Source organism: Arvicanthis niloticus, chromosome 8, assembly GCF_011762505.2.
Source record: "Arvicanthis niloticus isolate mArvNil1 chromosome 8, mArvNil1.pat.X, whole genome shotgun sequence".
Taxonomy (NCBI): domain Eukaryota; kingdom Metazoa; phylum Chordata; class Mammalia; order Rodentia; family Muridae; genus Arvicanthis; species Arvicanthis niloticus.
Window position 1 is genome coordinate 12,203,980 of NC_047665.1, and position 25,197 is coordinate 12,229,176.

At 50.0% G+C, this 25,197-nt stretch overlaps 1 protein-coding gene across 15 annotated transcripts in view; it reads left to right on the forward strand.

Moving 5' to 3' along the window:
* Sema4d (semaphorin 4D) overlaps positions 1–25,197 on the forward strand; it is a 99,855-nt gene that overhangs the window by 55,193 nt on the left and 19,465 nt on the right. For 11 of the 15 annotated variants that reach the window (XM_034510213.2, XM_034510210.2, XM_076939037.1 and 8 more), the window contains 11 exons: positions 1,605–1,668; positions 9,885–10,203; positions 11,767–11,912; positions 13,222–13,284; positions 14,869–14,967; positions 19,943–20,036; positions 20,844–20,957; positions 21,846–21,997; positions 23,074–23,249; positions 23,335–23,491; positions 24,563–24,785. In XM_034510213.2, coding sequence (XP_034366104.1) covers positions 10,098–10,203; positions 11,767–11,912; positions 13,222–13,284; positions 14,869–14,967; positions 19,943–20,036; positions 20,844–20,957; positions 21,846–21,997; positions 23,074–23,249; positions 23,335–23,491; positions 24,563–24,785 — 1,330 coding nt within the window. In that variant the 5' untranslated portion in view covers positions 1,605–1,668; positions 9,885–10,097. Of the gene's footprint in view, positions 1–1,446; positions 1,508–1,604; positions 1,669–9,884; positions 10,204–11,766; positions 11,913–13,221; positions 13,285–14,868; positions 14,968–19,942; positions 20,037–20,843; positions 20,958–21,845; positions 21,998–23,073; positions 23,250–23,334; positions 23,492–24,562; positions 24,786–25,197 lie in introns of those variants that run through there. The other 4 variants (XM_034510209.2, XM_076939035.1, XM_076939034.1 and 1 more) reach the window with 2 other exon arrangements.

Below are 25,197 nucleotides of genomic sequence, written 5' to 3' on the forward strand. Positions count from 1 at the left end.
TCACCTTATTTCATTTGCATATTCCCATTGGAGATGGCATTCGATTTAGCATGCTGGGGAGACATGGGGCAGACCTCAGTCTGGCCTGCTCCTGAAGCTTCTCCCTCCAACTCTTAGCCTCCAGCTAAGAGCAAAGGTTATCCCTCTGCCCCTGATGGCATGGGGTCACTGGTCTCAGGAAGTCTGTTTGGACCACTCTGCCCCAGATTCTGATGGATGGTTCTGTCCCAGATTCTCCACAGTGGGTACTTGTTTCTGTTTAGCTTTAAAACTACCATGGGAGATAAGAGAGGGGCTGAGGTATAGCTCAGAGGTGGACTGCTGACCCAGTGTGAACCAGCCTCTGCGTTTTGTCTCAGAACTATCTAAAATCAAGTAAGACACAGGGCGAGCCATGTAATCCTTGTGAATATGTTGTCTGTGGATTTTCCTTGGTTTCCTTGGGAAGATGAAAGGGACACAGTTCTGAAATTAGGACTGACGAACTGGCTCAGCCAGTAAAAGGGGCTTGCTGCCCATCTCAGTGCTGTGAGTTGGATCCCCAGGTCCCACAAGGTAGGAGAGGACAAAGTTATCCTTGGACTTCCACACAATGCTGTGGTGTGAATGCACCTACACACACACACACACACACAGGCACGCACGCACGCACGCACGCACGCAATAAATAACGTCTTAAAATTTGAGTTTTTAAAAATCTGAAAAGAGTAACACAGCTAGGTTATAGTTGGTTTTGTTTTTGAGGCTGGTTCTCTTGTAGTCCGGGCTGGCATTGAGTTCACTCTGCAGCCACAGATGATCTTGAATTCCCCATGGAGTGCTGGGATTCCAGGCTCACACCACCGCGCCTAGTTTTTGTAGTGCCGGGGATAGATCCCAGGGCCTTGGCATGCCTGGCAGGCAAGCTTTCTAACTGAGCCTGGTGATATTTTCTGTAATGTATGGGCGCTGTACTCTGCGATGGGACAGTATGCATGGGTGTGATCAAAAGTGGCTGTGGCGGCTGGATGTCGTGACCCACACCTGAAATCTCAGCACTGGGGAGGCTGGGACGGGAGGATATCGAGTTTGAAGCTAGTATGGGCTCCATAGCAACAGCCTGACCAAAATTGTTTGTTTGTTTGTTTGAATGTGAATTGGCGTTTTTTGCCTGTGTATGTGTCTATGTGTGGTTGTCAGATCTCCTAGAACTTGAGCCACAGACAATTGTGAGCCACCATGTGGGTGCTGGGAATTGAACTCAGGTCCTCTGGAGGAACAGCCAGTAGCCAGTGCTCTAAACCTCTCCGAGCTACCTCACGAGCCTGATTTGTTTTTTTATAAGGAGAAGGAAAAAGAAAGAAAAGAGAAGTGGTTGTTTGTGGTGTCTGTGTTGAAGTGAGCACAATCTGACCCAGGCTGGGCTTCCCCTTTGCTGCCTCCCCGGCACCTCACTTCCTTTGCAGTATACAAGCCCCGCAGGAACTGGATAAAAAGCTCATCTCCCTGGGGCCTTAAGTTTGAGAAGGTGGAAGGGATTTGTATTTAGTGTCTGTCTGAAAGCCAAGCTTGGTGTGAGGATGGAGGACCCAGGGGCTTGATTCTTGGTCTCTCATTACTTTCAGAGATGTCTTCCTGAAGCGTCCATTCTAGAGGTACCAGGAACAACTCCAGAGACTCACGGCACAGGTAAATCATTTCGCATAAAATTTGTATGTCCAGGTTGGCAAGTGATACCTTCCAGAAGCCTCCATTGAATCTGATGGACTGTGGGGTATCTTGTTCCTGTGTGTTCATTGGAGGCAGGACTGCTATCCCTCAGAGCAGCGTCAGGCTTTGATGCTCCACAGTGAGCTTCCCGGATGGCCTTCACTTCCCTGTCTCCATGTTCTCTTCCAACTCCCATCCCTCCTGAGTGATGACTGCTAGTGGCATGGTGGCCCCATGTGTGCTTGCTCTTCTCTTTAGGGTTGTAGGAAATCCATGTGTCCATGTCCCTGTGTGTGTGTATCCCTGGGTGCTCATGGTTCCACATCTGTGTGATGAGTTTGTCTAGGTGCCTGTGTCTCCTGCATGACCATGCTTGGCTGTGTGTGTGTGTGATTGTGTGTCCTGTGTCCCTTAGCACTTCCTCTCACGAACTTGTTTTGGGCCATAGCAGCCAGCCGTACTGCACCTTCCTGCCATGAGGCATGGCACTTGAGAGATGGCTCTCTACCCAGGACTTGGGATGCATTTTAATTGGACAGAGCTAAGAGAAATAACCAGAATATCGTATAAAACCCATCTTCCCTCATTCTCCTCTTCCTGGGTGCGCAGTGATACAAGTAGCAGCTCTGCTTCCTCTCACAGAGACAGCCTGGCAAGGCTGTGGTAAGGAGGAAGGGCCTACTGGGAGTGTGTGAGCTGGTTATACACATTCGGTTTTCGCAGCTGTCTGGGTGCAGTTTGGGCAGGGGGCTTATATGTTTGAGTCCAGGCATGTGCATGCCATGGCTTACCTGTGGTGATCAGAGGATAACTTTCAGAGTTGGTTCTCTCTCTCCACGGTGGGTACCAAGGATTGTGTCCCAAGTGCTCAGGCTTGCAAGGCAGAGTGGCCTGAGTCATCTCAGTGGCCTGAGGCCGAGACCTCATTCTTCCTGAGGAAGTCTGTAGTTGGTGCTGGGGCTCTGAACAGCAGCTTGTTTCTTCTTTTTTTTTTTCCTGATTCCCCTTTGAATTTTGTTGGTCTATCAGTTGTTTCTCAGGTTCCTTAGATTTGAGGAATTTGAAAGTACAGGCAGTTTCGAGTACCCAGAGCCACACTAAATAGTAAGATCCCTGCCCACCTGAATACCACCCCCACCCCCAGGAGAGTCTCTGTTTGTCTCTGTGTAGATCAACACTTGCTCTCCACAGTGTGGCCCATAGCTCTCATGCTCTGCTTCCTTCGAGTGCTGTGGAGGTATGTGACAGGCACAAGGTGGCCCAAGCACACCCACCCTGGTTGCTGACTGTGCCAGTGCACCTGCTGGCCAGCTCTAGCTCAGGAATCAGTGGTAAATACTGTGGGGAGTCCTTGTCCTCACAATTCACAGGGCTGTGGCCCAAAGCCACCAGGGAGCCATGGAAAAGCTCTGTGGCTTGATTTCTGTTGTCCCTTCCCCCCAAAATCCTTTGTCCTCCAACAGCACTGGTACTGACTGGTGCTGGTGGAGACTGAGGATTCTAAGCTGTGTTTGATTTTACATTTCTTTAGAGTAGTTAGGCACCACCCAGGGAGCCAATTTTGCAGCTAGGAAACATTTTATAATAAAAGAACCTTAAGAATTCAAATGAGGTGCACGGTTGCATTTGTAACGGAAATTTCCATACTCTCTCAGCTCTAAAGCTCCACCTCCTGGGACCTCCTGGGTAAGTACCGGCTCCTAGTGTATATGGTACTGGCTTCCTGGACTGGGTTTCAGTATTAATTGGCTCTCTGGTTATAAGCCGTACATCTGTCTCTGTTCTGCAGGTCGCAGCTTAGGACTGAGCCATGGCAGATTCAGTATCTGGGGAAGATTCACTCCTGGCTGTCCTTGGTGCTTTTATTGTGCCCTGTCTTGTGGGAAAGGAAAGGGAGAGAGTTCTATGGAGCAGCTTTAGGAGGGCTGCCCTCATAATCTCATAACCTTGAAAAGGCCCACCCACCTCCTATCACCGTCACTCTGGGGGTCAGGACTCCGCACAGAAATTTAGAATGTCCTAGTAATTCTCACGGTAGCAGCTGAAGGTTACCCAGGGTCAGAGGGCTATCATCATAACCCTGGCCAGCCACTCTCAGTACAGGTCTGCATGGTCCCTGGGATCCAGGACCAATACTCAAGAGTCCTGGAGGATAGTAAGAACTAGTTGGGGGGCCAGGGTTTTTGTGGGGCCGGAGGAGGAGAGAATGACACCCTCATACCACAAACCTATAGAAAGAGATGGTGTTGTCAGGCTTTAAGCTACATCATACCCCTGGCATGCCTTTGCCCAGGTCTCTGCAAGTGGCCGGCCACTAGTCCTCCTCGATTCATACCCGGCTCTCCCCACCTCCTTAGTACACGCCCTGTTTTCACTGCTGTTCAATTGGCACTGTGGCTGTCACTCCCCTGTGCCTTGCCACCCAGCCTGGTACCCACCCAGTGCTCAGGTTTAGGGCATGAGCTGAGATAAGCCCATCTGAGGCACCATCTGAGTGTCGCCTGCCTCTGTGAGGCAGCTAGAGATTTACTGTTGACCTAGGTGGTGATGCCCCGCTGCTCCTGCTAGCTGTGCTTTGCTGGTGTTAGCTACAGTAAAGCATGTCTCTGCCAACCAGAAACCTTGGCTCTGGGGTTGTGCTCTGAGGCCTGGGGACACCAAAGCTGGGACAACAGCTTTGTTAGGCAGCCACTCAGGAGCTCCTGGACCCCTCCTGGGACTCTGGGGGGCGCGGGGGGGGGGGGGGGAAGACAGGTCCTTTGTAATTCAGTGGTCAGGCTGGTGACAGCATTACCTAGGCCAGCATTGTAAAGGTGGGATACCCAGCTAGTGGCTGGCAGGGAGTGGTTAGAAAGCCACGCCCAGCCGGGAGGGAAGGTGTAGCTGGACTGTTTTCCATCCTGTAGCAGCCAGAGTTTCACCTCCTGTCTGAGCAAACGAGCAAGCTAGGAAGTAGATGCAGCAGGCTCCTGTGGCCTGTGTCTTCATCTGCCTTACCACAGTCCCTCAAGATCCCTGGTTATGTTTGCTGCGGTGCTCAGGAGGGTGCTGGAAAGTCTTTATAGCATCTTGTTCACACTGGAGCACCTAATGGTATTCCCTCTGCGATCTGTCCCCACTATCAGATCCCAGGGAGGAGGAGCCTTAAGTCTAAGACATAGCACACACACGGGGGTGGGGGGTGTGGGGTGGGGGGTGGGGGGGTGGAGAGAGAGAAAGAGAGAGAGAGAGAGAGAGAGAGAGAGAGAGAGAGAGAGAGATGCAAACACATAGACCTACATGTTTGGACACACCTGCACATATATAGGTATGTGTGCACATGTGTATACATGCACTATGCTGTTACATGTCATGTTACATACAGAGATAACATTTAACTCAGCACTTGCAGGTGTGCCTATGTACATAGACATACAGACATGCATGGCATCTGTGCACACACTTGTGCATGGGTGTGAGCATAGGTACACACATGTGTCCACACGGGCTCATGCTAACTGGCCTCAAGGCCATTAGCATTCTCAGGCCTGAGCTGGGTGCATACAGCTCTCTGACCATGCCCTGGCTGGGTCGTTCCTGTTCTCAGTTGCAGCCACTGCTGAGATTTCCAGGGTTTGCTGGAGGTAAAGAGAGCTGCCCTCTGAAAGCCTGGGCAGGCTGGAGGGAGGGGCTACAGCTCTTTCTCCAGGGTTTAGAGTAGGCTCTCTTCCCTCTTGGTGTGGTAATGGGGCCTTCATGACCCTGCCTCTAATTGGATGTCAGGCCCTCTTCTGGAGGGCCTCAGCTGGGGGGGTGGGGACACCTCGGCTTCCCCTGGGGGAAGGGTGATGCATCCCTTTGTTTAAATTTAAACACTGAGAGCAAGGTCCTGAACTTGGCCTTGGAGGATGGTGGAGCCATTCCTGGAAGGCGCTGTGGCAGCCTGTCTGTGTGGGTGTGGCAGGCTCATTGTTTAAAGTGAGTTTTAAATTACACCAGTGAGTGGTGTAGAGAAAAAAAGAAAAAGAAGAAAAGTCAAGCCCCACAGCCTTCACCCCCCTTTCCCTCTACTTCTCTGCTCCCTCCCCCTCCAGGCCTTTAGCTGTTCCCACGGGGTCTAGGCAAGGCTGGTGCCCTCTAGAGTCTGCTCATGAAATAACTATGCTCTGCATTATGGGGTTGGGTCTGCAGGGCAGGAGCCTGCAGCTGTAGTAAGCACAGCCTGGCTGAACTTGCTCTGTGCTTCTGTAGGTACCCAGGGCCCCCGTGAACCCCACAGTTCCTACTTTTAGTCAAGACTGGCAGAGGAGTTTGCTGGCTGCCACTGGAGGCCAGAAGGTGGCATTGGATCCCCCTGGAATTGGGGTTCCAGATGGTTGTGAGCTGCCGTGTGGGTGCTTTGAGTGGAAGCCAGGTTCTTGATCTGTAAGAGCAACAACTGCTCTTAACCTCTGAGCCATCTCTCCAGCCCCAACTGGTGCATTTTATACCGAGTACATCCAAAAGCGGCCCCAGCCAGACCACCCTAGGGCAGTAAAGAGTTTGTGTTATTTCAGCCACTTTAAAAAAAAAAAATGTTCCCCTTAAAATTCGTGTTAGCCTTGTGTCTTGCCTTTTCACTCCAGACAGGAGCTGAGGCTCTTGCTCTCTTGCACCTCCACCCCTCCCCCACCCTCCTAAGAAATGTACTCCGCATCCCCCATCCCCTTTGGTGACTGAGGCTGCACACTGGGCCATGGTGGCGCATTTCCACGATGGACCATTCTCTCTTCCCCCGGGGCTCTAATTGCCCCATTTTGAGTGTGTTTGGTAATTCATTCTTAGCCTGAGGAAGAAAGCAGGTGCAGTTGTCTTTGCCCTCATTGCCAGGGTCCAGGCTCTGAGACTTTCCACTTTGCAGTTGATAGAATGAAAGCCTTATTTCATGTTCACAGAATGGTTGTTAGACCTCCAGACATCTAGTCTGAGTTTCAGGTGGCAACATCAAGATGAGCTTAGGGTCAAAGTGCTAGTGTTTTTATTATTATTGTTAGCCCGTTTCGTGGAATTGTTTCTTGTACGTTCCACTTAGATTTCTTTGGCTAGAAGCAGGGTAACTTACAAATGTGTTGAGCTGGGCATTCTGCCCACTGCAGAAAGCTCAGGATCTTGTTACCTATCAGGAAGCCACCGGAAGCAGGAGGGGACCAGGCTGGGAGGGAAGGGAGGAGAGAGCTACCGAGTGTGGGTAGGGGTAGTTGGGTGAGGAAGGAGGTGCATCCAAGACAAGTTTGCAGATTGGGTGTCCTTACTTGCCATGGATCCAGCCAGGGGATGGGGCAGCAGATGGGTGAGCATGCTTCTAGTGGGGCAGCAGATGGGTGAGCATGCTTCTAGTGGCCATTGCCTTCCTTGGTTTCCCATCCACATGGTTGGCTAAGATGAGGGGAGCTGAGGGAGTATGTAGAGTTTCATCCTGGGTCTCGGGGATGCGTGTGTCTTGTGACACTCACAGCCCTGAAAAGGAAGAGGTTAAGTTTCTCAAGTCCTGTGATGATGATGATGAGGATACTGATACTGATGATGCTGAGGATGAGGGTGAGGATGCTGAGGATGAACTTTAGGGGCAGCCCTTCTGCACCCTGCTCGGCATGTACATTCATGTGTTTCTCAGCAAGATAGGTCTTCCTTCTCGAAGTGTCTGTGAACCACCTCCTGCCCTCTCATGTTGTCGTGGAACATTCTGTGAATCTGTCAGCTTACGGGTTCAGGGCACCGAGTTGGGTCTGGTGTTGGCCAAAGCCCTCCTGGTCTGTTAGCCCCTGGTTCTGGACTCTCTTGGTGTCCTGCTTGGCCACACCCCACTTCTTTTTCAGGACATAATTAATTAGCTTGTTAATTAATTTTAGTTAATTAACAAAATAATTAAATTTTGAGCCAGGACCTCACTGTGTAACTGCGGCAGGCCTGGGACTCACTGCGTAGACAGGGACCTGCCTGCCTCTTCCCCAAGAGTGCTGGGATTAAACTGTGCACCACCACATCCGTTACACTTACTTGTTTGTTTTTCTATTTGAGACTTGGTTTCACTTGTAGCCCTGGCTGGCCTGGACTCATATGGAGACTAAGCTAGCAGTGAACTCAGAGAGCCCCCTCTGCCTTCTCATTAAAGGCCTGTGCTGCCACCTGTTAATTTTGGAAGAATTGCCTTTCTTCTTTGTGTTTTATATCTTTAAATTTTATTTCAGTCAAAGTCTTCTGTAGCCCAGTCTGGCCTCAAACCACATAGCTAAGGATAGCCCAGAACTTCTCTTTATTCTGCTTCCACCTGGTGGTACATCACCATGCCTGAGTTTATGAAGTGCCTGGGATTGAACTCGGGGCTTTGTGCAAGGGAAGCAAACATTCTACCAATGGAGATAAACACCCAGCCCTGAAGGAATGTTTTCTTATAAAAATGTTCAAGTAGGCTGCACAGTGGAATGTGACCCCCCCCCCCAACACACACCTGTACGACCTTGGCTGGTGACCTTGGCTGGCATCCAGCCTTCTCTGTTCTCTCCATCATCTGCTTCCATCAAGGGGGATCTGAAGAGGGAAGAAGCATCTGTCCCGTGCTACCTGACCCTCACAGCTGGAACTGTGTGCCACAAATTGGAAAGCCCAGGGTCTTCTGGGCTTAGACCAGTGCCACCTGTGGCTCTGTACCCAGAGGGTGCTTGAGGTCAGGGTGGCATTGCTGCCCTGGTTTTTCTTAGCACTGTGGATGCTCGGTGTTGAAGGGAGCTGGTGACCATAGCTTTCAGAGGATTCCCATGGTTTGGACCCTAGCAACCCACTTTGGCAGGAGAGTGGGCTCTTCTGTGGCAGGACGCACTGTGAACTTGCTCTGTGAAACGAAAAGTTTATAATTATCTGGGTCGCCATTGTCTGTTTCCCAGTCACTGTCTCAGTTCTTGGCTTCCTGCTTTCTGGTTGGATCACGATAGGAGTCACCCCTTATGCTTGGTTGTGAATTTCTAGGGTAGGACAGGGGCTGGATTGACTACTGTTCTGTAGAACCACTGCCTGTTACTGGAGTCACCTCTTTTCATGTCACCTGTATCTGCTTTTGAGCTATAGCAATAGTTAAGGAAACCGGTCAGCTGCACTGGCCTAGAATATTCCACTCCTTGGAGGATGGAGGGCTTTGGAAGCTTCTAAATCCATCGGGATAGTGACCAGACAGCCAGTCAGGGCTGCACTAGATGACAGGAACAGGATAGAGGGCTGAATAGAGAGATGCAGGAACAGCTGGCCCCGCCCTCTGTGGGAGTAAGGGTGGGGCAGGGGAGGCCTGGCAGGTGGGTAGATGCTGTGCCAGCATTGGGTCTACATCTGGAGACTGCTGTGCTCTGTCAGCTCCTAGTAGCCACACCCAAAGGTGAGGCCTATTTGTGCATCAGAGCAGCTGGTGTGACTCAGCGCTGAGCTCTGCATCCTGGGATCTGGTGTGTGCTGAGCCTCAGGCTTGGCTGGGCCAGATGAGGACAGGGGACCGAGGCTCAAGAGACCCGTGGCCACAATTCCATCAAAGAGCAAAGCCTGGTCTTCTGTTTCTTGTTTGGACAGATCAGAGTTAATTGCTAGTGTTTCCATGGTAATTAACGGCTTCCTTGTGAGGCAGGAAGAGCTCGGGTTGCCTCTTAGGCTAGCTGTGTCCTTTGTTGTGGCCAGATGAGGCCCTGAGGGCGTGTTTTCATGGGTATGAAGGTTAGTGTGTGCTTTCATACTGTGTGTATGGATGTGAGCACATGTGTGCATTTTTTATGTACATTCGTGTACGGCTACATCTACTTTGTGTGTCTACCCATGCATGTGCACTTCTATGTATTCTCAGGCGTGTGCCCTGTCACTACAACCCTCTGATGTCTGGTAATATCCCTGGGTTAGCATGTCAGAAATTGGGAAGTGAGCCTCCAGGGAAACTGTTCCTTTCATTAGTGGCATGTCACCAAGCACCTGGCTGTCCCTCTAGCTAGTTATTTCCACCTTAGTGGGTCCGTCCATCTTGGTGTCTTTTAGCCTTGTTGTCTCTCTGCAGGATCTGTCTGTCTGGCAGCCCCCACAAACCCTGGATGCCTTCCATGTCCCTCAGCAGGCAGGTTCAGACAGAAGAGGCAGTCGGAAAGGATGGAGGGGACTGAACCATCTGGAGCTGCTGTGACCTATAGTCTCGTCCTTTCCTCCTTTTGCAGGTCAGAAGGAAGCACCAGTAGCCTTTGGCGTGAGGTTGTGAAAGTGGCCATTGCTAACCTGACATGTGGGGACTCAAGAACCCCACTACTTATGGGCTCCAGTCTGTGCCGCTGGTCCCAGCTCTGGGGCTCTGAGAGGTCCTTGCTGTTACGCCACAGCAGCCTGCTGCCATCCATGTGTGCCTGTTGCTGAAGGCCTCGGTGGCCCCACCCATGAGGATGTGTGCCCCCGGTAGGGGGCTGTTCCTGGCCCTGGTGGTAGTGTTGAGGACCGTGGTGGCATTTGCACCTGTGCCTCGGATCACCTGGGAACATGGAGGTGAGTGTGAAAGCCGTGACCGCCAGCAGCTCCAGAGAGTGTGGGGTCCCTGCTTTGGATGCTCTGTGGGGTTTGTCAGGGCAGGTTTAAGCTGCTGGAATGTCGGAAGGATGCTGTGTGAGCAGGAGGCCCTGGTGGGCTGCTCCAGGCCCACAGCAGGTACCAAGCTTTAGTTAGACTGTGTATGTGACCTCAGCGGCTCACCTCGTACTTAATGTTGACCACGTGCCAGACACTTGAGCTGCACTGCTGAGGTTAGCTCAGCCTCAGAGGGGTCTCCAGGTCAGACTTCCAGGATGGGGACACACTGGCTGTCCCACATTCCAGGGAGGGAACAGTGTGAAGACAGAGCCAGGAAGCAAAAGTGCAGTAAGAAGGCCCAGCCCTGAAGCCACCTGGACACTCGGGATGCTTACTTGTAGGCAAGTTCAGAACTCACTGATGCCAGCGGATGATGCTGAGCTCAGCATCACATCGGGGAACCTGCACACTCAGGAAGTGGAGTCAGGAGGCTCATGAGTTCCAGGACAGCCTGGGCCACATAGCGAGACCCTGTCTAAGACAACCAGTATTGTGTATGTCCTTCCTATGTTACCATGTGTTTTAACTGGTGCAGGTGCAGAAAAGTGTCACTTGTCTCTGGAAATCATTAGTAATGACTGGAAATTGTTTTGGAAAGAGGTGTGTCCCCACATCTTGACTATTTTCTAAAATGGCGCACGGGGGAAAGAACATAGACCCTGCACATGCTAGGCAAATGCTGTACCACTGAGCTACAGCCTCGGGCCCTAGTATTGGATTTTTGGTGTTGAGGGTTTCAAAGTAAGGCATTTATTTTGTGAGTGAGAAAGTTCTAACTCATTACATTTTTCTAAACCTAGAGTGGATGGTTAAAGACACATTAAAGAGGTAGAGTGTAGACCAGGTGTCTTAGATAGGGTTTCCATTGCTGTGAACAGACACCATGACCAAGGCAACTCTTATAAAGGACAATTTTTAATCAGGGCTGGCCTATAAGTTCAGAGATTCAGTCCATTATTATCAGGGCACGAAGCATGGCAGCATCCAGGCAGGCATGGTGCAGGAGGAGCTGAGAGTTCTACATCTTGATCTGAAGGCAAACCGGAGAAGACTGATTTCTAGGGAGCTAGGAAGAAGGTCTCAGAGCCTACCCACGCGGTGACACACTTCCTCCAACAAGGCCACACCTCCTAATAGTGCCACTGTCGTGGGCCAAGCATATTCAAACCACAGAGTGTCTGCGATGTGCTGGAAGCCCCCAGCATGAGGGGTTTGGAACTCACAGGACCTGGGAGACAGAAAAGGAGGTGAGGGGTATAGTGCAGGGATGCCAGCCTCGCGTGTCCAGCCATGGACCAGCTCCTCTCTTGACCTTGGTGGATGCATTGAGGTTACCTGGGGGTCCTGAGTTCTGCTCCACTCTGGAGCATCATGACACAGTTGGTCCCTATGACGAGTCTGGTTCTGACAGTGAGGTGGGACAGGGTGCAGGCAGGCTCAGCAGTGACTCCTGGGCTCTTCCTTCCCCCCTCTGTGACACAGAGGTAGGTCTGGTGCAGTTTCACGAGCCAGGCATCTTCAACTACTCGGCCTTGCTGATGAGTGAGGACAAAGACACTCTGTATGTGGGCGCCCGGGAAGCTGTCTTTGCAGTGAATGCGCTAGACATCTCTGAGAAGCAACATGAGGTAGGTCCCGTGGCTTCCCAGCCATGCCCCTGTAGACGGGGCTGCCTCCGCTGCCTCCCCATGCCCATTCTGCACAGGTCTGGCTCAGGACTCCACCAGGAAGCTCAGCTAAGCTGTTTGTATGTCTGATCTGTGTTGAGTAGTACTCATCTGGTCACCTTTAAAAGGAAGAGAGAGGAAGAACAGAGGCTGAAAGCGACTGAAATTCATTCTATGAATGTGTCAAACTGTCAAAGGAGAAAAATTAGGTAGAGAAGGGTCTGAAGAGATAGCTCAGCAGGTAAAGGCACACGTTGCCAAGCCTGATGATCTGAGTTCAATGCCCAGCCCGCCAACACACACACACACACACACACACACACACACACACACACACACACACACGGTATAGAAAGAGAACCAACTCCCACAAGTTGTCCTTGGACCTCCACTTACACACCATCACATTCACATCTAATAAAAATGTGCAATAGAAAGCTTGCAGGCTAATATGGAAGAACAGACAAAAAACCCCACTGTTGGATAGAATTTAATTGGTTATACTTTCAGTATGTGGGGCAGGGGTCATAGGACGGCAGCTTTGGGTATCTTTCCTTGAGTGCTGGCCATTTTTTTTTTTTTTTTTAAAGATTTACTTATTTTATGTAAGTACACTATTGATGTCTTCAGACACACCAGAAGAGGGCATCAGACCCCGTTACAGATGGTTGTGAGCCACCATGTGGTTGCTGGGAATTGAACTCAGGACCTCTGGAAGAGCAGTCAGTGAGTGTTCTTAACCACTGAGCCATCTCTCCAGCCCGGTGCTGGCCATTTTTAAAACTTTTTTTTTTTTTTTTTGTGAGACGTGGTCTCTTGACTGGCCTGGAGCTTGTCAAGTAGGCCAACAGCCAGCAAGCCACACGGACCCTCCTGTCTCTGCCTCCTCAGTGCACAGTGCCACGTGGCCTTTTCACATGAATTCTGGGGATCAAATTCAGGTCCTTGTGCTTACTGGCAAGCACCCACTGAGTCTCCCCAGCCCTCTGCTGCTTCGTTGCAAGCCCAAGGCTGTATTATCCCTGCTGGTTTGGGGATGCTGGTCACAGAACGTGAGGAAGCCCTAGGGATGACTCTGTGGTCTCAGCCCCCGCCTGCTCCCTGAACCTCTTCCTAGTCGAACTTTATTCAGGCAGCGACCCAGTGTGCTCTGACCTGTTGTGTGCCTCCTGCTGGTGTCTGTTTTATCCAGCAGTTCCTTTTGGTATGTGGCAGGAGGGGAGGGGCAGGGACTGCAGTAAACCGGCTCTGACACGTTCCTCCCTCACAGGTATATTGGAAGGTCTCTGAAGACAAAAAGTCCAAGTGCGCAGAGAAGGGGAAATCCAAGCAGGTAATTGACAGCAAGTACAAAGATCCTGAGCACACACTTCACGCTTACCTGCCTCCTTTCCAGTACCGGGACTTCTTGCTGCATGCCTGCCTGGCATCACGTGATTCTGGTGGGCTCAGTCCCGCTGTCCCAACACCTGTGGCCCCTCTCCCCGGTCCCTGGCGTCAGGATTGATGCTCTCAGGCAGGTGCCCTGCATCCTCAGCACTGGAGACACTTGATCAAATGGCCCGGCATTTTGTCTACAGGATGTAGTCTCTGCCGCCCTCTAGTACCTCCCTCTGTGTGTACACCAGCTGAGGCCTAAGAGGTTTCAGGGGTTTGATGGGATTTGTGTTTTGTTTTTAGGTATCAGTGTGGCCACTCAGGGAGACTGCACCTTGTATCCCTTTTCTCAGGAGCTCTGGGTATCCCCACATATGTGGGTATCTGGCCGGGAGCCTCACAAATGTCCCAGATGGTTTTAGACCACAGAAGCCAGGTTGTCCCTGATATTGGTCGTGATGGTTCAACAATGGCAGGGTTTATCAGTTGTTAGCAGATTTAAAAAACAAAGATTAAAACAATTACTCACAGGTTTTGTTTTTTTTTTTTTTTCTTTAAGGTTAAACTTTCTTGGCTAAATGCTAACTGAACACTTTACCAGTCCTACTGGTCTCTAACTATGGTGTTAACTGGGGAACCGAGGCAGGCAGGCGTTACAATGGGCTCACTGCTTCAGGCAGTCTGTAGCTGAGTGAGCTGACGCCTGTACCACCGCATGTGGGACCCACAGTGACCTTGGTAGGGAGTCCTCCTGTGAATGATATCCTGTCCATTTGAAAAGAGTAGTTGAAAAAAAAAAAAAGCAACAACAACAAAAAAAAACCCTTTCCCATTTTGATATAATTTCAGGCTATAAAAACCCTTTCCCATTTTGATATAATTTCAGGCTATAAAAACCCTTTCCCATTTTGATATAATTTCAGGCTATAGCCTATATACTCTAAGCACTGTTCTCTTGGAATAGCGCACAGGTTCCGAATTGCCATCTTTGTTTTCCCACTGGGCCCTCAGGGATGTTCACTTGGCTGCACCCTTGGGTTCAGCCTCTCTCTCTCAGACTCTGCGAGTCACTATTTCTAGTTCTGTGATGGCAGCAGGAGTATAGGGTGGGGTTCCCAGGAAGGCAGAAGGAGCCTGCACAATGTCTGTTTTGGCGATTATGGGCACCAAAAATGAACGGTGTGTGTTCAGCAAGGGTAAATACATTGCCATCTGTAGTGGGTTCCCCAGTACAATTTGAGGCTTCAGCTCTGGTTTGGTCTTGGCTTTGTTTGGTCACCAGATACAGGCTGACCATCTATTAGGGACAGAGCCAAAGTCATGCCTGGCACCTGCACTGCCTGTGGACCACAGAGATATAAAAGTTAACATTTGAGAGGCTGGGTCACGGTGCAGTGTGCCCCTCTATGGGCGTAGACAGACCAGCCTGAGCAGAGGAGAGAACAGGGCAGTGGATGACTGGCCTTTACCATGTGGACTTGAGGGTTCTTTGGTGGATGCCTGCTCATGGTGTGTGTGTGTGTGTGTGTTTCCCTTGCAGACGGAATGCCTTAACTACATACGAGTGCTGCAGCCGCTCACCAGCACCTCCCTCTATGTGTGTGGGACCAATGCATTCCAGCCCACCTGTGACCACCTGGTAAGGCTACAGCATATTCCTGTATAAAGTGTACCATTTACTCCTGGTACGTACCACCCTGGCTGGTGACTAACAAAGAGCCAGCCTCTCCCCTTCTTTCTGCAAACCGTAAGGACTAAGAACTATACAGTCGGACTTCTCTCACAGCAGCGATAGTCTGGTTCCTCCTGACCAGTATTCTGTGAGGTCCATAGGATGATCTGCCATAACCATACTTTTTTAAAAAAAGAATAAATACCAAGAGACAAACAGGTACCAAAACACCAAATTGAGTGCTCAAAACATCTGGCAGAAATCAAGGAAGCCTCATTAAGGAAGCTGGTTGGGGTTCCCAGCAGAGGCCTGGTCAGAGCAGAGCATCCACTCAGGTGAGGCTTTTAAATGAAAGAACAAACAACAGCAGAGAGAGATCATCACCTCAGGAGCATCAAGCCTCCATCAGGAATGAAGTGGGGAGGTTGAGGCAGTCGGTGGAGCCATCTCTCCGTAGCTGAGCTTCCATGGCTGACCTTTTGCTCCCCCCACCCCCACTATAGACACTTTTCTATCGTGAGATAAACAACAGTAAGCTCTTTTGCAGGTGATTCACCTCCTAGGCGATCTCAAGGGCACCGTGTTTTTACTCCTGGGTTGTTTGCTGTTCTCCCTGTCACAGAGTCAAGGGCTTTGGAAGACACTCTGAAAACATGCTTGGGTCTGGAATGGAGGAGGGGCAACCCTGCTTCCAGAGCCATTTTCTCAATAGGCTCAAACAGCACCAGAAAGTTTACCAATATGATGTATATTACAAGTCACTTACTTTGCCCTTGCTGTGGCCAAATACTTGATAAAAAGCAACTTAAGGGGAAAAGAGTATAGATGGCACCTCAGCAAAACAGAAGGCCGTGTGGGGAGACGTAGAGCTGGCCTATAAACACCCAGGCACACCCCCAGAAACCCACTTTCTCGGTAGGCCCCACTTCTACAACCACCACCAGGAGACAAACCCTTGAGCCCATGGATGACATTTTACAAATAAACCATAACAAATATGAAACATTATACGGGTTTCCTCTCTTCTCTACTGGGCATAAATCCAAATTTTCCACCAAATGCCAAAACCTTGGCTCTTAACAAGCCTTCTGTCGTACACCTGATGGCCATGAGGCTGAGCATTCAAGGAAAGGTAGCTTGCACTGTGTTGGTCTGCTGAGCCCGGGGTGAGTGATGCCAGAGCAAGGCAGGGAGGCAGGAGAGTAGTTCATTGCTCTGCTGCAGTTGCCTGTAGATGACTGGAATCCCCGGTGGAAGAGACTCCTGAAAAGAAGAGCCTCATTCACCTAAACCCTCAGCCAGCTGAAGTTTAAAGCTCGCTCCCAGTTATAGTTCAGTTAGAGCTGTCTTAGTTAGGGCTTTACTGCTGTGACCAGACACCATGACGAAGGCAAGTCTTAAAAAGGACAACATTTAATTGGGGCTGGCTTTACAGGTTCAGAGGTTCAGTCCATCATCATCAAGGCAGGAGCATGGCTGCATCCAGGCAGGCCTGATACAGGCAGAGCTGAGAGTTCTACATCTTCATCTGAAGGCTACTAGCAGAATACTGACTTCCATCCCAGCACTTGGGAGGCAGAGGCAGGTGGATTTCTGAGTTCGAGGCTAGCCTGGTCTACATAGTGAGTTCCAGTACAGTCAGGACTACACAGAGAAACCCTGTCTCGAAAAACCACCAAAAAAAAAAAAAAAAAAAAAAAAAAAAAAATACTGACTTCCAGGCAGCTAGGATGAGGGTCTTAAAGCCCACACCCACAGTAACACACCTACTCCAACAGGGCCACACCTTCTAATCATGCCACTCCCTGGGCTGAGCATATAGAAACCATCACAAGAGGCTTGCCTAGGTTGTAAGAGATGTAGGGTTTCGATCCCCAGTACCACACATACACTCACCACATGCCTATATACATACACACACACACACACACACACACACACACACACACACACACACACACACACACCCTCCCCTGAGTTGGGGATCTAACTAGACAAAACAGACTCATTAGAAGTTCACTTAGGCAGCTAGGTATCCAGGCCAGCAGGAACCCCCACTTTGGGAAGGCTCCTGAGTATGAGGTCAGCCTAGGTTGCAAAATACAGCTCTAAAGAAAAAAGAAGTCAAGAGAGAATTTAAAAACTGAGTATTCGTATAGACATCTGGGGAGGGAGGCCACTGCACAGGTTTTACCTGGCTAAACTAACTGTTCTGGGATGCAACCAAAACTGCTGGTGTGTGTGCGTGCATGCATGCATGCATGCATGCGTGTATTGAGAGAAGCATCGTGAGTGAAAAATGAAGAAAAATGAGCAGAGAAGGGAAGGAAGAGGGTGGTTATGGGAGAGACCTTTCTGCATCAACACCTCTTGCCTAAACCACAGTCTGTCTACTTGAGAGCTTCTGGACTGTTGTAGACATTTACACTACAGAGCAGAGCCTGCGTATGAGGGGAGGAGACAGAATGCTTGGTTTACACTAGGAAATTCTGACACTTTTAATTTAAAAAAAAAAAAAACAACAACAACAACAAAAAAAAACAAACCTCAAACCTACGAGAGAGTCCCTTTTTGTGTATGTTTGTGCACCTGGACTGCATGGTGGATTCTATGTATCATTTGTGCATGTGTACAGGTGTATGTATTTGTAATTTTGTGTGTCTGTGTGTCTGTGCAGCCTGTGGTTCCCATAGACCTTTACAAGCATCTCTCCTAAGAATGGGGACATTTTCTGGCACAGTTGATTTCATCATTGCAGCTAAGAAAACACAGTGATTACCAGTATCCCCCATCCCTTCTCCCCGTCCAGTAGCTTAGAGTGGAGCACAGCCCCAGGAGCCTCCAGGCATCCCTGGGAGGTGTGACGACAGATGGGTCTTATCAACTGGTCCACACTGTCACTGGGAGCTCACACTTCCTAACCTGACTGGTGACCTTTATTGTTTTAACTGGTCCGTTGGTCATTGCAGACATGTGAGGCCCTGTGTGCTTGCTGGCCTGTGGCTTCCAGCCAGCAGTCTCTGGCAGAGCCGAAAGCTCCTGACTGGTAGACAGCCCTGCTCCCCGGCCTCTCCAGTATGTGAAGTGTATAGTGACGGCTTACTTGGATTGGCTTGCAATCCTGGTGTTCTGATGGGCTGTCCCGTGGGTGGCTTCTGTCCCTTTAACATCTTGCATCTGCTGTATTCTTCTGTATGTGTCAGAACGCCTCGTGTAAATCCAGAAGTGGAAATTATTCACCATCGTTTTGTGGACACTTCCCCCCCCCCCCCCCCGCCACCCATACACACAGTTTGTCACTTGCTGTTGAGCTGTGTCTCATTTTTCCCCACATGAGAACGTTCTGATTCATTATGTATTAATGTTTGGGTGGATCTGTTTCTCCTTGTATGGTGTCGGTTTCTTGTTCTGTTTTATTTTTGTTAGCTTGACAGAAGCTGGACTTCTCTGAGAAGAGGGAACCAGAGTTGAGAGAATACCTCCATAAGATAGGTCTGTAGGCAAGTCTCTAGGGCATTTCGTATTAGTGGTTGATGTGGGAGGGGCCAGCCCACTGTGTGGTATATAAGAAAGTAGTAGGCTGACCAAGTCATGAGGATAGACCCAGTAAGCAGCACTCCTCCCCCACCTCTGCTTCCGTTCCTGACTCTAGACTCTTGCCTTGAGTTCCTGGCCTGGCTTCCCTGATTGGTGGACTGTAAACTGTGAGCTGAAGTTAACTGTTTCCAAAGCCAGGCACTTTTGGTCAAGGCGTTTATCACAGCGTAGAAAGCTGAGATGTGAAGTAGGTTTCCTAGGTGAAAAGAGGTTATCCCAAGATTGTGTTACCTGCTGACTGTCATGAGCACACTGCCAGAAACGCGGACACCAAACAGGTTTGTGTCTTCCCCAGTGCCAGAATTTATTCAATAACAATACATTCATAAGGCTTGGCGGTTTTAGTAACATCAGTTGATGATTTAATCCTGCCTACCTTGGTGATCTGGCCGAGGCTAATGCAGATTCTTTTATTCTAATCTTTTATTTGTTTGATACCGGATTTCTCTGTGTAGCCCTGGCTGTATTGATTTCAAACCAGACCAGTGCTGGGAAGGAGCTTCTGCAGTCAGGTGTTAGAGAGCTGGAAGCCTCCGAGAAGCTGGAAGGTAGAGCCTTCCAAGGCAGAAGGATGTCCCTGGTGTACAAACCAGGTATCAGCTGAGAGTTTCCCGTGGGGCTGTCCATCACAGTGTTGGGTGTCCATCACTTTAAAGAGACCAGGTGAAGAAGTTACACCCAGGTCTGTTCATTCTTGGGCCTGGTTTCCCAGGCATTTTTAATACAACCGTGTAGCCCAAAACTCTCAAATTGGATGAATTCATAGGATGGCTCCTCTTTCTGTTCCCAGGAATAAATCGTTTATCCATCTGTTTCGGGTGGGATGGTACATGGCAGATGGTGTGGTTTGCAGGTCCACCCAGGGCCTACTACTCATCCTTTTCCCCAGAGTGGAATCAAAAGTTGACTGAAAACGGAGTCTCCTAAGGCAAGGCACAGCCTGGAGACCACTGTGTTATACAGTATCGGGCAGCTTAGAGCTGGGCACGGCCTGATCCCAACACGGCCTATGTTGTAGTGAACTTGCTTTAGTAGTCAGAATGGATCCTCAGGAGCTGCTGCTGGTGGACAGATGGAGGTGAGGATTCTATGGGTTGTTTTTGTCTGGTTTATGTCGCCTCTTTTGTGAGTAGTGTGGTTGAGCAAGCTGACACTATGATCCTGTGTATCCCAGGCTCTGTCACACACATGAGTTGTACTTCAGGTGTCAATGATCCCAGGGTGGGACCCACATGGGTCAGGGCCCACTTGCTCCACACTCTGGTCTTTGGAAACAAAGGGATCTGTACCTTTAAATGGTCTTTAGCACGGAGAGGTCAGATGTTTTCTTTTTATTCTGTTGTAGAACTTGACATCCTTCAAGTTTCTGGGGAAGAGTGAAGATGGCAAAGGAAGATGCCCCTTCGACCCCGCCCATAGCTACACATCAGTCATGGTTGGTGAGTCCTGCGCCTGAGGCTCCTTCACTCTCTGAGTTTATGGTGGCATGTGACGTTGCCACCTGGAACACTCAGCTCTTCCCTCCTCAGTCCTGCCTTCCTCAGCTTCATTTTGACACTAGCTCCCTTCTGGATGCCCCCGTGGCTGCAAGCCTCCTGCTGTGTCCTGCATATCTGAGGCTAGGGGCACATGCTGTCATACAGATAGTTCACATTGGGATCTTTGAGCCAGTGTGAAGGTTCAAGCTTCACTGTCAATGTACAATATCCAGTGAACTTTGAGATACTCAATACTATATTAAAATTTAGGCATCATGTGTGACACTTATGCACAGTCAAAATCTGAAGTATAGGTTCTGAGTGTATTAAAGTAGGTGAGGCTGGGCCATGCTGCCCGGCAGTGTAGGTGCCTACACATCTATTTTGATTTACAGTGCTTTTTATTTAGGATGGCTTTCCAGGGTGTCAAACACTGAGGAGTGTCTGCCTTCACTATACTGGCTATGGGAAATTTCTCCTTTGTGATTAGCTATTACCCTTTAATCTGGAAAAACACAGTTAAATTGGGTGATTGTGATTATTCTGATGAAAGATGCTGGGGTAGGAAGCGGAAAAGCATGCCACAGAAGATGAGGACCCCCCCCCCTTCCTCAGGGAATTAATGAGGGTATAAATAATTATGGTAGCCTGGTATAGCTGTGATAGCCTGGCAGAGGTGGAAGCATGAGGCTTACTTATAGGCCAGCCTGGGCTAATGTCAGAAGCTCTGACTGGATCCCCTTTTCTCCTCCCTTTTCACCACCGCAGGGGGTGAGCTCTACTCCGGGACATCATATAATTTCTTGGGCAGTGAACCCATCATCTCACGAAATTCTTCCCACAGTCCCTTGAGGACGGAGTATGCCATCCCGTGGTTAAATGGTAAGAAGTGTGTGCTGCCAGCTTCATGGGTCTATCATTTTATCATTTTTATCATTCCTCTGGCTGTCCCCAAACCATGGGGGGTGGGGGCTTATGTTGGATCCCAGGCAGTGGGAACTCTTTGGAACTGCTCAAGGCCCACACCACCGTAGCTCTCTTGCTCACTGCTCACGGCATTGTTTAAATCTGCTTCCGTCATACCCCAGCCTACCCTATCCTCAACCCTCCCCCCCCCCCCCAAAAAAAAAGAACAGTTTGGGAAACCTTAATAAAACAAAGCTCTGACGGGAAGTTGAGAATGTAGATACTGAGTTTGGGGCATGGTCTCAAATGCGGAGCCCCTGGGGTCTGGCCAGGTGGTGTTGAAATGTTTCCTTGGGGCCAAACAAGCATATCTTCAGTCTGACTTGAGGGTGTGGATGATGGGGGCCTTTCATGGGTATCTTTTTGTGGAGATGCTGACTAGTGATGCTGGGTTTTTTCGAAACCCCTTGATCCGGAGTCAGACAGTGGGGACTAAGATATGAGACAGCAAATTTCTCCTTGGGCCTCTCAGAGTCTTGGAATTTTTCCAAGGCTGACACCGGCCGATTTGGCCCTTGTTTAAATCAGCAGATACTCTGCCTTTCCAGACCACCCACCAGCAGGGAGGCCTCACCTGGCTTCCTCTGTGGCCACCTTGGTGAAGCTAAGGAGGATGGCAGGCATCATCCGGGCCTGGAGTTCACAAGTGTGATATGCACACTACAGATGTCCTAGAAGGGAAGCCTCCAGGCTCTAAGGCTGCACTTGCCAGCCTGTGGCACCATGGGGAGCCAGGTAGAGAGGTGGCATGGTGGCTCCGTGTACAGAAACCCACAGAAATGATCCTGTGATGCTACTCCACAGAGCCTAGTTTTGTCTTTGCTGACGTGATCCAAAAACGCCCAGATGGTACAGAGAGTGAAGATGACAAGGTCTACTTCTTCTTTACGGAGGTGTCTGTGGAGTACGAGTTCGTTTTCAAGTTGATGATCCCACGAGTTGCCAGGGTGTGCAAGGTGGGTGCTGCCTCTCCCGTTCCCAGCCACAGTCCTGGTGCAGATGAGTAGAGACCCCCGTGTAAAGTTTAATGTGCAGTTGGAGCATGGTAAGAGACTAAACAATGACTAGTGATAAAAGTTACAGAGGTGAGACCCAAAATAGGACCGGGAAGATGTTAGTGGTTAAAATACCTGCTGAGGAAGCAAAAGGACCAGAGTTCACATCTCCTATAGATGATGAGAGGACCCGCTGTAGTTCTGATGTAGGAAAGTGGAGATCGGAGCTTGCTGGAGCAAGCCTGCTAGTGGGACTGTTCTCATCAGCAAGCTCTGAGTTTGATTATGAGACCTCACCTCAAAGAATAAGATGGATGGTACCTGACATCAACTCTGGCCTTCAAATGCACCCACACATGAACACACATATAGAAGTGCACCATGCACACACACATACACATATATACACATACATGAAAGAAAGGAAACTCAAAGAGAAAAAAAGAGTCCAAGTAGCACTTGTGATATTTTCAGTGTGTGACTTATCACGGGTAACTGAAACCGCAGAAAAGGAGACCACTCATACGGGAGCCGGCTTCTTTCTCTCCAGCCCAGAGTCGTGTGCAGTTCATAACTGTCCCGGTTGTCTCAGTTGTTGGCTCACTGAAAATGACTAGGGGGCCCTAGAGCTTTGTCTAGAATCGAGGAGCAGAGAGGACACAAAAGGAGCTCTTAGTGAACGCTCACATGTTTGCCCTGGGATGGTCTGCAGGGCTGGGGTCTGAGTTGGGAAGGAGGTCACCCATTGCTTGCTTAACTCCTGTGTGCTCCTTCCTGGGTCCCACCTGGGAAGGCTGTAGGAGCCAAGGCCAGTGGCACACTGGGGTGACACAGATGTGGTCGTTTTGGTTGTCATTGAGTGTGCTTGGCTCTTTTCATATTCTGTGATCCTGGCCCACATAGAGAGGTATTGCTTTGGTTATATAACCTGTCTGCAGCAGTCTTGGGCTAGGCCAGTGGCTGGGGACATATGGACCTCTGCTTCTGTGGTTGGCCATCTGTGCTGCCTTTACCATGTGCTGTCTCTGGAATTCCAGGGTGACCAGGGTGGCCTGCGGACTTTGCAAAAAAAGTGGACCTCCTTCCTAAAGGCCAGGCTGATCTGCTCCAGACCAGACAGTGGCCTAGTCTTCAATATACTCCAGGATGTGTTTGTGCTGAGGGCCCCGGACCTCAAGGAGCCTGTGTTCTATGCGGTCTTCACCCCACAGCTGTGAGTTAGCTTCCTTGGCAGTTGGGACCTGGTCACCCCGATGACCCCCTGCCCTCCTGACACTCTCACGGATTCCCCTTCACAGGAACAATGTGGGTCTGTCAGCTGTCTGTGCCTACACGCTGGCCACAGTGGAGGCCGTCTTCTCCCGTGGAAAATACATGCAGAGTGCCACAGTGGAGCAGTCTCACACTAAGTGGGTGCGCTACAACGGCCCAGTGCCCACTCCCCGGCCTGGAGCGGTAAGCAGGGTCTTGGGCTCTGGGGAGGGAAGGCTCATCTTCTCTTTGGATCTCAAGGCCCCAAGCATGAGACCACACAGATCCCAGAGCCTCCCTGCAGCAGGTTGCATGGCAACAGGAATCTGGGCACTAGGCTGAGTGATGTCTGGGCCTGGGGTGAATAGTGAAGCTGCTATTTTCTGACCTCTTCTGCGTTGGGTAACAGCTCTCACTCCATGCTGCCCGGACCAGAGAGTGTACCACCTGGCTCTTTTGAGAAATGGACATTGCACAATGTCAGACTTGCTCCACTTTCCGTTTCCTGCAAACAAAACTTGTTTGTCAGCATAGCCTAGACTGTCTCCTGAGGCAGCCTGTCCACTAGATAACAGGAATCATATTCTTTCCTCCTAGATACAGTAAACTAGTAAAGAAAATTCTAGGATTGCCTGCATATTGTTGCCAGGTGGTGAATGGGCGTGTGGGGGGAGTGGCTTTTGGATAGCGCCTTACCTGGCTCTTGAAGCTCTCCCAGGACAGACTTCTCTGTGGGTGTGTGACCTCGACACCTGGTTATTCTCATGTGTGTGCTGTGTTCAGTTTAACATGGCTAGGGAGGGAGCTGGGGCAAAAAAAAAAAAAAATCTTTCCAACTTTTTTTTTCTTTTGTGCTACCTATCTCTCTCTCTCTCTCTCTCTCTCTCTCTCTCTCTCTCTCTCTCTCTTTCTCTCTCTCTCTCTGTGTGTGTGTGTGTGTGTGTGTGTGTGTGTGTGTGTGTGTGTGTGTGATATTTAACAAGCTGCCTTTGGCATAGTTTCTTCTCATAGAAAAGCTTTGAAATAAGTGTTTTCTAATCTGAGAAGTTTGCTAAGTGTTTTCATTGACTACTAATTCCGTCTCTGGATCCTAAGACAATTACGCCCTATGACTATGCTTTCTATGCTTTCAAAGCACAGCTTTGTTTCTGGAGAGGCCACCTTAGCCCCTGTTACTCTCTGGAGAAGTGTGACTGTGGCCCTGTGCCCAGGGCCGCTCTTCTGTGCTCTGTTGAAGCCAAGTGGGCACGTGACCACGGTGCTTTTACCCTGCAGTGTATCGACAGTGAGGCCCGGGCAGCCAACTACACCAGCTCCTTGAATCTCCCAGACAAAACGTTGCAGTTTGTAAAAGACCACCCTTTGATGGATGACTCTGTGACCCCGATAGACAACAGGCCCAAGCTGGTCAAAAAAGATGTAAACTACACCCAGATAGTTGTAGACAGGACCCAAGCCCTGGATGGCACCTTCTATGATGTCATGTTCATCAGCACAGGTGGGTTCCTGGGTAAGATTGGGAAGTTTACTTTAGTCATTTGTGGATAGCTCTGGTATCTCCAGGTGCCAGGAAGGTTTGTGACAATAGAAGAGGATTTCTGAGGTATCAATCGCAGCACCTGAGATTCTGAGTCTCTGAGTATCAGGCACCTGGGACACTGGTTACTAATGCAAGTCCCAACCCGTACCTGGGCTAGAGTGGGGTTAAATAGTCCCTGTTGTCATGAGACCAGTTGGACTGGCCTGGTAGTTCCTAGTTGGTAGTGGGAGACTCCGCCCCCTTCTACAAGACAGGTTCAGTCCTGCCCTGAGCTGCCTTTGGAGGGACAACTCTCTCTCAGACAAGTCTTCTGGGACTGGGATGGACAGTTGGAGCTTGGCATCCGCTTGAGCCCCAGGGGCTCCCCTTA